Source organism: Pavona decussata, unplaced genomic scaffold, assembly GCF_977016875.1.
Source record: "Pavona decussata unplaced genomic scaffold, jaPavDecu1.1 SCAFFOLD_48, whole genome shotgun sequence".
NCBI classification, from domain to species: Eukaryota; Metazoa; Cnidaria; class Anthozoa; order Scleractinia; family Agariciidae; genus Pavona; species Pavona decussata.
The window spans coordinates 5958797-5973537 of NW_028145470.1; the positions used below are offsets into that span (position 1 = coordinate 5958797).

Consider the following 14741-nt stretch of genomic DNA (forward strand, 5'->3'; position numbering starts at 1 on the left):
TTTTCAACAAACACTTTAATGATAATAGGCAATTAATTTAACCTTGCACATGAAAAATACCCTTTGAAGACTCATTCTATCAAAACATTTGTGGGAGCAATTTTGTCCTTGATTTAAATATTAAATATAAAAATGCACCTGATGACCAAATGTTTTTTAAAGTTATAAACTATTGTCCCATTTTATCTAATGGTTGCTTAAGTAGTTAATTGCAGTTTAGTAGCATCAGCTTCTTGGTTTGAAGTTTTTACTACGTTTAGGCTACTCAAAATGACCATTGATGAAATGAGACCGAGCTTATACACAGAAAATGGTATTGAAGTGCTATGTTTTGTGTGTCACTGTTACAGTAAACTTCCAAATGAAGGGCTGAGAGCATAACCGAGTAGTTTTTTGGCCTTGAGTTCCTTCAGTAAACGTTGCTCCAATGTTTTTTCCACTGCCTTGCATTTTGTTTTGTAATAAAAATGGAAATCTTGCCCATAATCATAGATTTTACTGCACACAAAGTGAAAAACAGCAGATAAAACATTGGAGAAACTTTTCCTGAAGGAATTCCAGGTCACATGCAAAAACTCCTGAAATCTGAGCTAAAACAAAAAATGCTACCTGAAATGCATTTAACTCCCAGCCCTTCAAATAAAAGCCCTTGGGTGGTATTCATTCAAAGGACTAAGTTAAAGGAGGGCACGGTCTTGGGGAAGTTTACCTACAGTAGCAGGATTTAAAATTGGCTATGTTTGATGGTAAACTAAAGAAACTGCACTACAGTTTAGAGACCAAGTCGAACCTATTAAACCTAAAACCCCTAATATTCTAGTCTTCTGACCGAAAGTCTGACGTGTTTAATACCACGGCACTGGTGCTCCTCCACAACAGCATAAACGTCTTTTTAAATTTTTCAAAAATGTCAAAATGTTTGTCTTGAACACCCCTTCCCAATAACATAGGTTCTATTAAAAACCTCTGTGGTGGTTCATTTCTAATTATCAAACAATATTTAACTTCTTAAAACAGTTTTAAGTCTTTCTTCAATATTCTGAGAACAGTAAGGGCCCCTCCTATTGCAGCTATAAATGCTGTTGCTATAGCTGCCCTCTTCACAACCTGAAACAAACAAAACTTGACTTCAGAGTATAATTTTAGTTTTAGTTTCCAGTACAAACTGCATGCCCCTCATACTTGAGGATTATTGATCAGGGATCAGCCAATGCTGATACAAGTGTTGATAAATTCTGATAATTATGTGGAAGGTTGATCCCAGCATGATGATGATTGTCTGAGTCACACAAAGTCTGACAAAGGCCTATCTGCTTATTTGTATTTTTACCCTACATCAGATGTTCACAGTATAATAGTGCTTCTAGGTGTAGCTATCAATCTATTTTCCATCTTACTGTACTCCATCTCTGGTGGGGGTGGGGGGGGGGGGGGGGTTAATCCTCAGAATGTTTGGTGAGGGTGTGAGGCTTGGTTCTCCATACTCTGACCCTATTTCAGACCAAAACTACCGGGTATGTCATTACTTTTGTAAAATTCATACACTTTTTCACACCTGGTTTCTAGAATCCATACCCATTTCTGTAAAAATCCATAGCCGTTTTCAGACGTTCAGATCAAAATGGTTAAAATCCATAACCTATTTCATACCACAATGGCGCAAAACCAATATCTTTGGGACCGCACATACCTAGATATTCCTGTAGCCCCCCCCCTTCCCCCCCCCAACCGCTTGGGGACTGTTCCCACCATATCAACGTCATGTGAAGTGAATGAAAAAGTGTTCATGGAAAGATCAGATCACAGAATAAATGTAGATATGCTGCTTTTTTTTATAGTGAGGGTTCTTTGGTGTGCCCTAATAATTTAAGCACCATCCAAACACCTGTTTATATTCTGCAGACAGTGCCCTGCATATATTTGTGCCCAGCATACATTTGGGACGAATTAATTAGGAAATGATCACTGGACCACAAACCTTATCCTGCCAGTGCGACCTTTCAATCACTGCATGGTATGGGATCTGTGAAAATGACACCTGAGGACACAATACAGTAACCAATGAATATATTTACCATATCAGACAATGATAATACATTGCATACATGTTTCCTCAATTTCTTCTATTGCCATGTTGAAAATGATATTTAAGCACCTTGATTTCAATATTGTTTAGGTGTGAAGGAGAACAGACTTACAATAATGGTTAGAACTCGGCAGATACTGAAGTCACAGGCAACCCAAGATCAGGCTATGTGAACTTGCTCCTTTTAAAACATACTACTTCTCTCTCATCAGTGCTTTTACTTACCATAGAGTAGAGAGGGATGAATGTCTCAGGCATTATCCAGTGAAGAAAGTTGAACAGTTTCTTCTTCATGAGGAAAACTGGTGAAGTAACCAGGGATCTCATCTGTGAAGAGGAAGAAAACATGTTGTGTAACAAACTTGAGACTGGCAGCTATATGTCATAATGTTCAGTTCCAGAAAATATCCATACTCCCTCCATGGAAGGTTTTTTGTCTTGCCTCAATCTTTACCTCAATGTAGTTGTACATCGCTAAATCACAGATAGCTTCAGCATCCCTGTTTCTTATTCTTGAGTACTCTGCCAGAACTGTTCCTGCAGGAAGCAAAGTTCAAACATTATTGGACTGATTTACATGTAAAGGATTTTAGAACCACTGTCTACTTTGCACCAATGCAACTGCCATGGCCTTAGCTCCCACGAGTCTCCTGTAGCTCAGTGGTAGAGCATCCAAACTAGATCGAAAGGTCACAGGTTTGACTTCTGTTGGGAGCACTTGGATTTCTTTTTTCCAAGTATGCCTGTATCATTGAATAAAACACCATTCTCATTGAAGGACTTGCTGGAAAAAAGGACAATCTGGCCTTGGAATCCAAGTTTCTACAAAAGATGCTCTAATGCTTCATGCAGAATGTGTATCATGGCAGAAATGCAGTTTCAAATTCATTTTGTGAATTAAAGGCTCCAATATGATGAATTTTCTTACGACCTTAGTTGAACCACCAACTGAAACCAAGCATGCAGAACGATTTCTTTTCTTCTCTGTTTAAAGCCAAATGGCAGAAATCAACCATGCAACAAGTGTTCTTTTGTATCTTGAGTTTTCAGTTAAATGACACATCCTTGGAATGAAAGTGGAATGAAAAATTGATGGACAATCCACAAACCGATGTCGTTATTGTGTTTCTCTAGCAGGCCATCAAAAACCAGACAGTCCTCAAATGCCTGAGAAAGAAATCAAAAAATGAATGAAAAATGGGATCCCTTACTTCTTGAACTACACCACTTATAACACATTCAAACTCAAAATACCAATTTACATTTATTATAGCCAAGATACTTGCAGGTTTGCTAAAAAAGCCATAATTCATAAACTCGATTGTTCTCAGTCTATAAGAAAATGACTACTACCGGCAAGTCTTGACAAGAGAAGAAATTAAGAGGTTTAGGCTAATTTTATGGGATTTGAAGAAAAATGAAAGCTCTGGCTCTGAAGTTTTGTTCCCTGTGGAATCAAGGATGCTAATAAGCTATAACTGCAGTCTACACCCTCGTGCAGGTACTTACACAATTTGTTCCTTGGCCATAGAAAGGAACCATAGCATGAGCTGCATCACCAATGATGACGACCTTGTCCTTAACATGATATGGTTTACACTAAGGACAAAGATAGTTGATGTTTTTTAGTACGTGAACCCCTAAAGAGGGCTGGTATATCACGACAGATGACACATTCTGAGGAAGAAAGACTGTCTGTAAAATGAACAGTTGGTGGAGAAGTGAAGCTTTGAGGAAAACTGTGCAGTTTTGAGGGCAACTGAAGGTGTTTTTAGATGATATACCAGCAAGCCAGAAATGATTTATTATTTTATACCCTCCAAATAATTTCTACAATGCACAAGTGATGTTGTTATACTGAGTGTGATCACTGTGATTAGAGCAAAGACGGTTGTAAGACCTTAAAATAGGACTTTCTTTCTTTGTTTTTATTCTCATTGAAAAAATTGGGTGACTGATTTAACTAAAATTAACACCAAATTGGGCAATGGTTATCATGGAATAACCATTCGTCCCACGAGAACTCACAGAAATTAATTGATAACAAATAATTAATGTCACTATTCCGCATATACTTTAAATTATTATTGTTTAACAAAAGCATGCAGCTAGATAGGGGTATTGAGACAAAGTAAACAGACAACAAGGTGGCGTAATTGGGGGACATCCCCGTGGCAGGTTAATACGACTTCGGGTTATGTGCGCAAAACAAACGTAAGCCTCACTTACCTCCCCACTAACGTGGGGTAGGCCAAGAGTATTGGCAGAGCCATTCTTATCTCCCCAGCACCATACGGGCTGGATCGGACAAGATAAAGGCAAAGGTACAAGATGGCAAGATACTAGTAATGCCAAGAGCTTGAGGGAAGTCGCAATGCAGACTTAACCCTTTAATCCCTAAGAGTGCCATTTGGCACATAATGCCATAACTCTGTCAGTATTTGACAGATTTCTATGAATTTTTGACACCAAGATGGTCTTGTGAAGATCTACTCATTAAAAGGATAAAAACTTAACCCCCTCCCATATGTGATATGGTTGACCACCCCTATAACTTTTCAACTTTTTTCCCCTAGAAATTGTGGGTCTTAAGACATCTCTCGCATAAATGAAGATGTTGAGACCTGCAAAATAAGCTATAGTTTAGGGGTATACCTAATATACACAAGGATTGGGGCGTTTTTGAAGTTTTAAATTTTTGTGTTTCAAGGCCATTTATCTCAAAGCCATAACTTTTCTTATTCATAATTATATCAGTTATGAAATACACTCACGAGTAGCTTTAAAATGGTATATCATACATGGACATTGAGTTTGAAGTCTTGGATCTGGAGAAAATGTCGTTTTGCTTTAGGGGTTAAAGGGTTAACCGAACCACAAGGAGTGACCCCAAGTTTAATAAATATATAACAATCCTCCTCAAAAGGGAGGGAGGGTGGGTAAACAAAATTTTTAAAAGCGTTTGTGTTTGTGCAGTACTGCCACGATAATGCCATGGGATAGTGTTCTGACGGTTTTATGGCGAGACAGTGACTCAAAGTTCGACCAATAGGTAAAAAAGTACTGTAAACTAAAAGACACAACGTGGCAAACTACTAACCATCAATAGGGCTTTACAAAACATGAACCAATCCCAGCAAAGGTAAGATTCATTTCTAGACAATTGTGCAACATATTGGTACAATTTCCTAGCCATGAAAGGCTATTATCGTAACCCTACTGAATAGAGAGTATTCATTTATGAATGAGGCTTTCGTGTATACATTATTGTCTGGGGTCGACTCAACATTGCGTGACCTACCACCCCTAAGGCGTCACGTTCCATTAAGCGCATTTTACCGTTCGGTAAAAGCCTTATTTAAATTAGTTTGACAACAATAATAATTTATTGTTAATTTGTACTTGATATGTATGATAAAAAATTGATTAAGTGATTAGTTTTACAGTGTACAAATTTTATGTGCAGTCATATGTCATACAAACTTATGTACAGCAATTAAATTTGTGAAAATATGTAGAAATTAATGTATGCAAATTTACATCAATTAAAATACAACTTTTAGACAAATGCTTTACTAATAAAATTTCATTTCAAGTGAATATTACACCCTGATATAACTTTTTCAGCCTGGCTTTAAGAGTGCACCAAAGTCATCCATCTTACCTTAACAGATATCATTGGACCAGTGGGATTTCTGAAGAACTCTTCCACCAGTTTTTCCCTGATAAAATAAAATGAAAAATAATAGAAAATTTGAGAAGAAAATCCCTAAGGAAAGTTGCTAGCGTAAAATTGTCATGCCTATATTTGTGCAATTAGCCAACACTATTCAATATTGTGTAGTTCTATAAAATCCATACCCACCCTAGGAAGGTCAATGGAAATTCCTAGGGGGAGGGGGTCTTAAAAGTCAAAATTTTAGAAGCAAAGTATGAAGCTAAACTGGAATTTCCTGGGAGGAGGGAGGGTGCAAAACAAAAAACTTTCCGTAGGGGGAGTGTGAATATTTTCTGGAACTGAACATTGCATGTTTCCACAGGATGAAGCCACTTGGAGTGGCATGCATCATCCCCAGATGCCTTCTTGTCCATTACAGAGTACTCCCCCTAGGATTTTGTCAGCCAGGTTTTCTGACTTGGAAAATAATTCAAAACCACCCCAGATGGCATGCCAATCTTTTGCTGAGTTACCCCCACCCCAAGCTTTTTGTTAGGTTTTCTTTATGGTTAATGCTCTTTAGAAACCTATATGAACAGAATCAGATTTTATGAAAACCAAAACAAGAATTTTCTAGGCCTTGGCGAGAAGCAAGAACAAACCATCAAGGGAACATTTAACTTCTGTGCCATCTGACTTACAGACATATCTATGATCTGTGCTAAGCTTTCTAGCCTGTGTCGCAGATGTGGGTTATATTACATCTGCAGCGCAGACCCTTAACTTCCCCGATAACAGTCAACAACTTACTCTCCCATTAGAGCCAGGAAGTCAGGAAATTCTTTTTGAAAAAAGTCCAACACATCCTCCTATAAGAAAGATAAGGAGTTGAGTTGTCAACTAATATGTGCACTTTTGCATCATTCCACAATTTTTCCTGTATAATAACAAGGGTGTTTACAGTGGCCGGGATATCAGTTTATGAAAACCTTAACACACCATGAAGGTACCATCACAGTGAGCCAGATGAAGGCTATAGAATCTTAACATGGTACCAAATTAACATTCACTCACACATTTTATTCTTTTTACTGAATAATAAAATAACAGTATGGAATATCCATTTACTGGTACACAATAAAATATTGAAAGTCATTTACACTGAAATGTAATTTTTAAGCACTTGCAAACTATTTGTTTTGAAGCAAAGATCCCTAAACAGTGCAGTGTTTATGTTTTCACTATAAGAGAAACACAATCAGAAAAGTTCAGAAACACTTGTGGAAAATTTCTGGTATTGAAGGACAAAAGGTGTGATTCTAGCTGAACATTCCTATGTCAACTCAAATATTAAAGCCAATAAAATTTTACTGCTAATTTTTATGAGATAGGCGGGGTCTTTGATAACCCCTGTACCCTAGACAAGGTGGGTCCTCTTCAAACAAACTTGTTACGACCAGTTCCCTTATAAATGTTGGCCCTCACCCGATCAGGGTCCAGTTTTGTCTAGCAAAAATCTAAGGAAAGTCCAGAACCGGGCGAAATCCACTGCTGTCGATTATTAACATTTATACAATGAACTGTGTAAAACTCGCGTTTTGATTGGTCTAGAGGAGTGTGTGATTAGAGTATAGACGCACGATTGACGTCATCGAGTGGCGTGACTAGTGCACGTGATCAGAGTCTAGAGTCCAGCCAGAGCGACTGGTGAACAAAGTTTTACAAACTGTATTTGCGAGTAGCGGACAAAGGCAAATTTTCTCAGGAAAGGAAAACTGTCCAATAAAAAAATTGGACAAAGACCGTTAAGAGTGACCTCAACCAGGATAGGAAAGCTAGAACTTTGTTGTGAAGTGAAAAGAAAGCAAATATTTGTCGAAATATGTCGCCGATAGAAATCCGGTAATGGCGAGTAATCGATTACAAATCATAGTGAAGCAACTTGCTGTAATATTTTGAGATCGGGATTTCCTTCTGGAATAAAAGTTAGTTTTGAAAATATTGTTAGTGAAATTCTTTCGGATTATACTCTAATTTAGAAGATCACAATTGCATGAATGTAGTAGTCCAAAACTGAGTTTGCTGGAAAGTTTTTGACTCAGCTCAGGCAACGCGATTCTCGCTCACGAAATGTGTTGAAATGTCTTGGCTATTGTATAAAACAAATAGATTCCATTTTGCCGTGGGTCTGTAGTCTGATAAAGCACAGAGGACGTCAAAACGTGGTGAGAACATCAGTCACGCTACTCCCCTGCGGCTTGTAGCGTACTTCTTTGTTCTCACCACGTTTTGACGTCATCTGTGCATTATCAGAGCACAGACGCACGGCAAAATGGAATCTATTTGTTAAACATACTGTACCTTTGTTTTCAACTTGTCAAACTGGTCAAACGGGAAGAACAATGTGCAGGTGAATGACTTATCCTATGAACAAAAAAAATGAGACAGACATAGGAAGTTGTTGGTATTCTGCAGCTACCAATAATAATAACTTAAAAATTCATAATCAAATTGTACAGTGAAGATTTGAATCACCAGTGCTATCTGAAAAGTTAATATTTAATAATTTCATTTTATTTCATTTGGGAGTAGGCACTTAAAGCAGATGGAGCACTTATCTCACTTTTGTTTTTAACATTAACACTCTCTTCTCCGCAGAGGCCTCTTTGACGTGAGTGAACAGATATAAAGAGGAGCGTGGGGATCGGACAGATAAGGAACTGGAGAGAGTGAAATGACGACGGGTGTGGACCCTTTTTCTCCATTTCTCCCTTTTTTTTTTATGAAGGGGCCCTCTGCGGAGGAGAGAGACATAAATAGACCCTTCTCCAAACTGGCAGCAACAGATTTGAATGAGTTAAAATTGAACTGAATGAAAAACTGATACCAGTACTGGAAAGAGCACCTTTACTTTTAATTTATTTTAATTAGTAACTTTGCAAAGTTTCAGCATATTAGGTGTTATATCAGCTTGGGAAACGTAAGGTGAAATTTGACAAATTTACAGACGTTTGTATGACTGGGGTATACGTCATACATGTACCTCCAGTCCTACAAACATCTGTAAATTTTTCATTTTTCAACTTACATTTTCTCAGCTGATATTACACCTGATATGCTGAAACTTTGCAGGGTTACTAAAGTAAAAGTGCTCTTTCTAGTGCTGGTATATGTTTTTAATTTTAACTTATTTGAATTTTCGGCCGCCATTTTGGAGAAGGGTCTATTAAGTAAAGGTACTTTGTGAATGATAATAGAAACTAAAATAGTAGGACAGTATACATGTAGCTCATCTCATGATTCCAAGACTGTGCAGTTTGAATAAATAAATGAACATGAGTAAAGTTTTCAAATGGATATGGGGATTAGTTTTTAAAGAAACTGCGGTGCTGCATTGGTGGGAAGTAAAAACGAATGTTGGCTTTATTAAGGACGGTGCCCACTAATACCGAAGTATTTTTGTGCGGTTTATGACTATGCGGGAAAAGCAGATCTTAGCAAGGGCTATTGGAATCCAAAAAGAAAATTGGGGGTAACCATGCATTTTTCAGAGATAACTAAGCAATAATATCCCTAAAAAGCGCCAAAATATAAAGCAATGTATGGGATTTTTTTCCTAAATTGAAGCTTAATTATCTCTGAAAAATGCATGGTTACCCCCCATTTTCTTTTGAGTTAACAAAAGCATTTGCTAAGCTCTACTTCCTCTGTATAGTTTTAAACCGCGCAAAAATATTCCTGTACTAGTAGGCACCACCCATAGGAAACCCGAGTATCTCGAGATGCGCAGAACGTATGCGCAGTAACAATAGTAGGCACCGTCCTTAACAGAGTTGATGAGGTAATTTGACCACCATAAAGAGATTTGAGTGCTGATATTTTGAACATTAGCCCTCATTAGGGTGAACCCATCATTAAGCCCTCACCCTCCCTCCAAATCTGTGACCTAGATTATTAATAACATTGTCTCGCACACCTATTAGTCAAGAAAGCGATTTACCTGATTTGGTAAAGCAATCATCATGAATGTTTGTCTTGGCCATATGTGTAAATAATTTACTGCCATAGCAAACTAAAAGGGAAACACAGTCAGAGGATAAAATTAATATTTGTCAATGTTTTAACAAAATTGAACAGCTAGTTAAGTACAAAACCGGCATAACATTTTATATTCCCTGGCATTCAATTCAACTATGATCTTGATGACATGGTACTTATCCAGGTCTCTGTAGCTACTGAACATGAGTTATTGACTTATGTGGCCATTGAACTGCTGTGAGATATGATGACGATGATGATAACGATGTAGAAGTTCATGATAATGTTATTGACCATCTTGATAATGAAAAACAATGACAATGACAGATATTTCAGTTTCAGTTACAATTTAGTACAATGTAATCAATTTATTAATCAGTTACTCATTAATTTTTTAATCAAAGTCTAGTCATCTCAGCTGAATGCCCTTGGCGTGGGCCACACTGGAGAATGATTAAGTTGAAGAATTGGTAATATGTCATGTTAACTGTTTATCCTTGAACCTTTCGTCCCTTTGCAACAAGGATGATTTTTGCTTTGGACATTTAGTTGCCACCAGGAGTAGAACAGTGTAAGTCTGTGATCATTTTCATGTTGCTTTATCTTAGCTTTCATCCTATTTTAATATTGATTGTGGTCTTTGCGATTACAGTTTCCCACTACAATCAGTCATTGTTAGAATCCTTGCATTTGGATTAATTGCATATCCTAGCTCATCACCCTTAATGCAAAGTGACAGTTTTAAAAACATGAAGACCAGACTGTACCTCTCCATCTTGTGTGGGGGCAAGACAAAGTTCTTTATATCCATGAGGGATGTATTCCTGACTAAAATCAAACCTGAAAAGGAAACATCGAAGTCTGAGATGAATGAAGGTGTTTGCCGTGGAAAACACATTTTACCTTTCTCCAGCTGACAAAACTAAACACACCACTGTGCCTCAGGAGGGAAGCAGCGTTGGGACATCTGAATTGAAATCCGGAGTCTCAGATACAAGTCTCGCACTCTGACCACTAGCTGGAGTTGTTTCTTAGTAGCCTTGAGTTCAGCTCAGGGCTTTCTTCTTGGTAGCCCTGAGTTCAACTCACTCAAAGAAACTTAGAGAAATCCTTTTTGAATCATTTCTTGTCAGCTAGGAGGGTTGCCTATTGACCTTTTTATCTGTTATTATGATTTTAACGCTTAGACATTTTATTCGATATTTTAAACTTATGAGTTATTATTTATATGCTTATGTACATTGGGTCTGAAAAACCCTGACCGGGAGATTCAATAAAGTTTTACTGTTTACTGTTAACTCCTCGGCCGTGCTCATAAATAGCCATCTGGTGTGCCTCCTGATTCTTAACCACCTCATTTTTCAATTTAAATTATTTCTTTGCGAAGTTTAATGCTCGGCCCCACTAGCACTTGTGCTAATTAAACACTGCCTAGGGTACATGTAAATAAAGGTTACTATTTATTTTACAGTGATTCTTGTTCAATTGAGCTACCAAGCCAATTGGGAGCTGGTCATTTGTGAATTCATTATATACCTGTAGAGGTGACAAAATGACCAGCTCGCATTTAGCTTGGTAGAGCACTGCACTGGTATTGCAGAGGTCATGAGTTAAAATCCTGTTAAAGCCTGACTGTATATTTTTTTCAGTTTCTTTTCGCAACTGCTTAATTTGCGTACAGTACTAATATAACCTTGGTGATCTTGACCACTAGTTCATTCTTTCTTCTGCAGTTCAAATGTATGAATTTTCATATATTCACTTTCAGTGTTGGAGACACTTGGCTAGTTAATGAGTACTTCTGCGACAGTTTCTCATTCTCCATATCTTTTACTCATGTTTCTTCAAAAGGAAAATTATTTCAATTCCATCATAAAAAGATAGATGTAGAGACACTTCTTCCTACCTTGGTCTCTTCATGAGTTCTCGTCGTATCGCAGAGTATGCTCCATCACTTCCAACAGTAAGGTCAGTATCTACCTCAAGAGTCTGATCATCATTGCCACGGCTGCAAGAAATGAAAGAGATGCTTGCAGTGATAACAATGTCAACGGTTACTCTTTTACAAAATCCTTGCCAGAGACGGATTTCTTGGATCTGAAATAAATAATTTTTCTGATTCCCCCCCTCCCCCACCGTTCAAAAAAAACAATGCAAAATCTGAAACACAAAATCCAGATTTGGATTTTCCTAAATGAATACAGTCCAACCTCCTGTGAGCAGACACCCTCAGGACCAGAAAAAGTGTCTGCATAAGAGAGGTGTTTGCATATGGTTAAAAATGTAGTGTTTGTATGTAGCTGAGAGCATGACCAAGTGTCTGCTTAAGAGAGGTGTCCACTTATGGGAGGTCAAAAATGTACAGTGGCGCTTGTATGTAGCTGAGAACATTCATGACCAAGTGTCCACTTATGACAGGTGTCTGCCTATGGGAGGCGTCCGTTAGCAGAGGATCAACTATACACCCAAAAAAGAAACTTACCATCTGAATGTGAGATGGCCCTTTTCTAAATCAGCTGCAATAAGTTTGTGCTCAAAGTGTAATCCCACATTGGGATAAGATTCTGCAACTAAAGAACAAGAAACAGCATCACTTTATTGAGAGTAAACTGTTTCAAATAAACAATTGTACTGTAAACCAGGAGGTTGCACTTAAGTATTAACCAGGGACAAGATTAACGAATCCTTGCTATCAAGTTAAAATGCATCTTAAACCTTTAAACAAATTCTCCTATCTTGACCCCATTCTTTTCTTCTAAAAGTACTGGGGTGAAGTTATTAAAATATCAAGAAAATTCACCTTATGTGATCATACCTTTATTCTCATGAACCCAGGGATTGATTGTTACAAGGAGAAATTTGATGCTGATCACCGTTAGCGCTTAAGAGGGTTAAGTATTGTTTCTTAACAAAATTGGTCTTTTGTTGGAATAACCATTAAGCCTACTGTTCAGAAACAATACTTAATATTCAATTACGATATCTTAGGAGGCCCCCAATATCAACCTGCAGAGTTTCCTTACCATTTTTGACATATTCCATGTAGTGTTAAGTTGGAAGAATTTGATTAAGGTATCAAGATACCCCTCAATAAGAACTTTGAGTTTGTACTGTTTAACTGCTTGATGTTTTACAAAAGACCCTGCCTAACTATAAACTAATTTAATTTATAGACAATGCACAAAAAAGGGCCTAAAATAAATTCCTAAAAGGGAATTCTTACCAGAAAGAAGTTGTTTGTTCAGTTTCTGTCTCTCAACTGATAACAGGTGCTAAAAAAATTTAAAAAGATTCTTAAAACAGTTCATGTATTTAATCACTAATTCTTGGCTATTTGGATCTAAGAAATGATTGGCAATGTAATCATTATTGTCGCTAACAGCTAACTGGCTCAGTGTTTGGCCACAATATGTCCTGTTGTGATTACGTTAGATCTAAAAATGTTGCAAATGAGAAGGTGTTCAGTAAGATTGACTTACTTGTCCTTTCTTTCCATATGGGATAGGGGTAGTCTTTCCACTATGAGAATGAATCATGCGGGCGTGCATTGGTATGCCAAGTGAAAGAACCTGAAAGAAGGAAACAAGTAGTAACAATGTTTACATTCAATTGAAACGGTTATCTTTCTATTTTGCATGATGCCTTTCTTTAAGTCTCTGTTGTTAATAAAATATATTTTACAAACTTGAATTCCCTTGCAGGCATCCTACTTTTTCAGTTACATTGTATACTACTGACATGCAGTTAAATAATATAAATTATCAAAACACTGAAAGGCCTGAATACCAGGGCCCAGTTGTTCAAAGCCCAATTAGGCTTATCCTGACCTGGGTTAACATGAACTTTGATTCGAGTTTAATAATACTTACTAATCAATGAAGACTTTTCCAAAAATTTTTAGTTCCTTAGAACTTTACTTAGACTTTTCTTTACCACTAGCTTACATTTGCTTCTAAAAACATTTTTAATGAGCAAAATGTAAACCTTGGAAAATTTTTAATTGAGGATAAGCGTTGACTGGCTTTCGAACAACCGAGCTCTGAACATCAGGGGAGCAAGGATGATGCTGTGGTGAGAGCACTCAAAATTCTCACACTAGTGTTGCTAAAGCACAATTCCTGGACCACATGTCAAGTAACTTGCAAGATCAAAGGGATCTGTGCTTTTAGGGCACATGTCAAGCAAGCTGAAATAACTTGAGTTTGTTTTTGGTTATTGCCCTTGTTCTCTCCAGATTTTTGTTTGGTACTCTAGTTTTCTCTTCCCGTCAGAAACCATAATTATTATTACCACTAACACTTAAACCTAGGCTGGATTATCAGCTGTTAAAATGAAACCGGCAGAAAGTGAGCCTTACTTAAAACAAGTGATTTTTTATTCATCCGTTTAAACTATTATAAAATTCCTTGCTTTTAATCCTTGTGGCCATTAATTTATTTTGTTCTGCTATTTGGATTTGTTATTCAAGGGGTGGAAGAGGAGGGGGAGGATTTTGAATTGGAGGTGTTTATAAGTTTTAAAAGCATGGTCATCTGAAAATAAAAGAACTTACTGGTCCTTCAGCACCAACTGCTCTTAAGGATTCTATTCCTCTGACAGAAAAGGCAAGGTTAACACTTCTTCCTCTGATAGCTGCCTCCTTGCGTGGGTCTAAAAATAAATAATATTACTTAAAAGGACGATGACATTATGTTGAAAAACAAACAGCACTGCTATAAAGTATGTACAGCTCAATGGCTTTCATCTGGTCACTTACATGCACACTAAAAGTTACAACCACCTTGTACAACATAATTTTTATAAACAAACAGTACCACAGGAAAGTACTGCTCAGTTGGCTTTAGTTGAATGTTCACACTTAAGGATTTCATCTACAGACTCAAAAGTTAGAACCACCTTGTACAGCATAATAAAGAGCACCACAGGAAAGTACTGCTCAGTAGCTTTCAATTGAATGGT

At 37.3% G+C, this 14741-nt stretch overlaps 1 protein-coding gene across 2 annotated transcripts in view; it reads right to left on the reverse strand.

Annotated features, from left to right (window-relative positions):
- LOC146482001 (kynurenine 3-monooxygenase-like) overlaps positions 1-14741 on the reverse strand; it is a 17577-nt gene continuing 2836 nt past the window's right edge. Inside the window, exons 3-19 of one of the 2 annotated variants that reach the window (XR_014864381.1) lie at positions 14335-14432; positions 13262-13351; positions 13006-13054; positions 12265-12352; positions 11689-11790; positions 10550-10622; positions 9745-9816; positions 8106-8168; positions 6555-6613; positions 5751-5808; positions 3596-3685; positions 3196-3253; positions 2541-2623; positions 2312-2413; positions 1979-2038; positions 856-1107; positions 1-824 (exon numbers count right to left, since the gene is read on the reverse strand). Coding sequence is in view for 1 of the 2 variants with exons in the window: in XM_085108107.1 (XP_084964233.1) it covers positions 1009-1107; positions 1979-2038; positions 2312-2413; positions 2541-2623; positions 3196-3253; positions 3596-3685; positions 5751-5808; positions 6555-6613; positions 8106-8168; positions 9745-9816; positions 10550-10622; positions 11689-11790; positions 12265-12352; positions 13006-13054; positions 13262-13351; positions 14335-14432 (1244 nt within the window). In the remaining variant the exon portion in view is untranslated. Of the gene's footprint in view, positions 1108-1978; positions 2039-2311; positions 2414-2540; positions 2624-3195; positions 3254-3595; positions 3686-5750; positions 5809-6554; positions 6614-8105; positions 8169-9744; positions 9817-10549; positions 10623-11688; positions 11791-12264; positions 12353-13005; positions 13055-13261; positions 13352-14334; positions 14433-14741 lie in introns of both variants that reach the window. The other variant, XM_085108107.1, reaches the window with a different exon arrangement.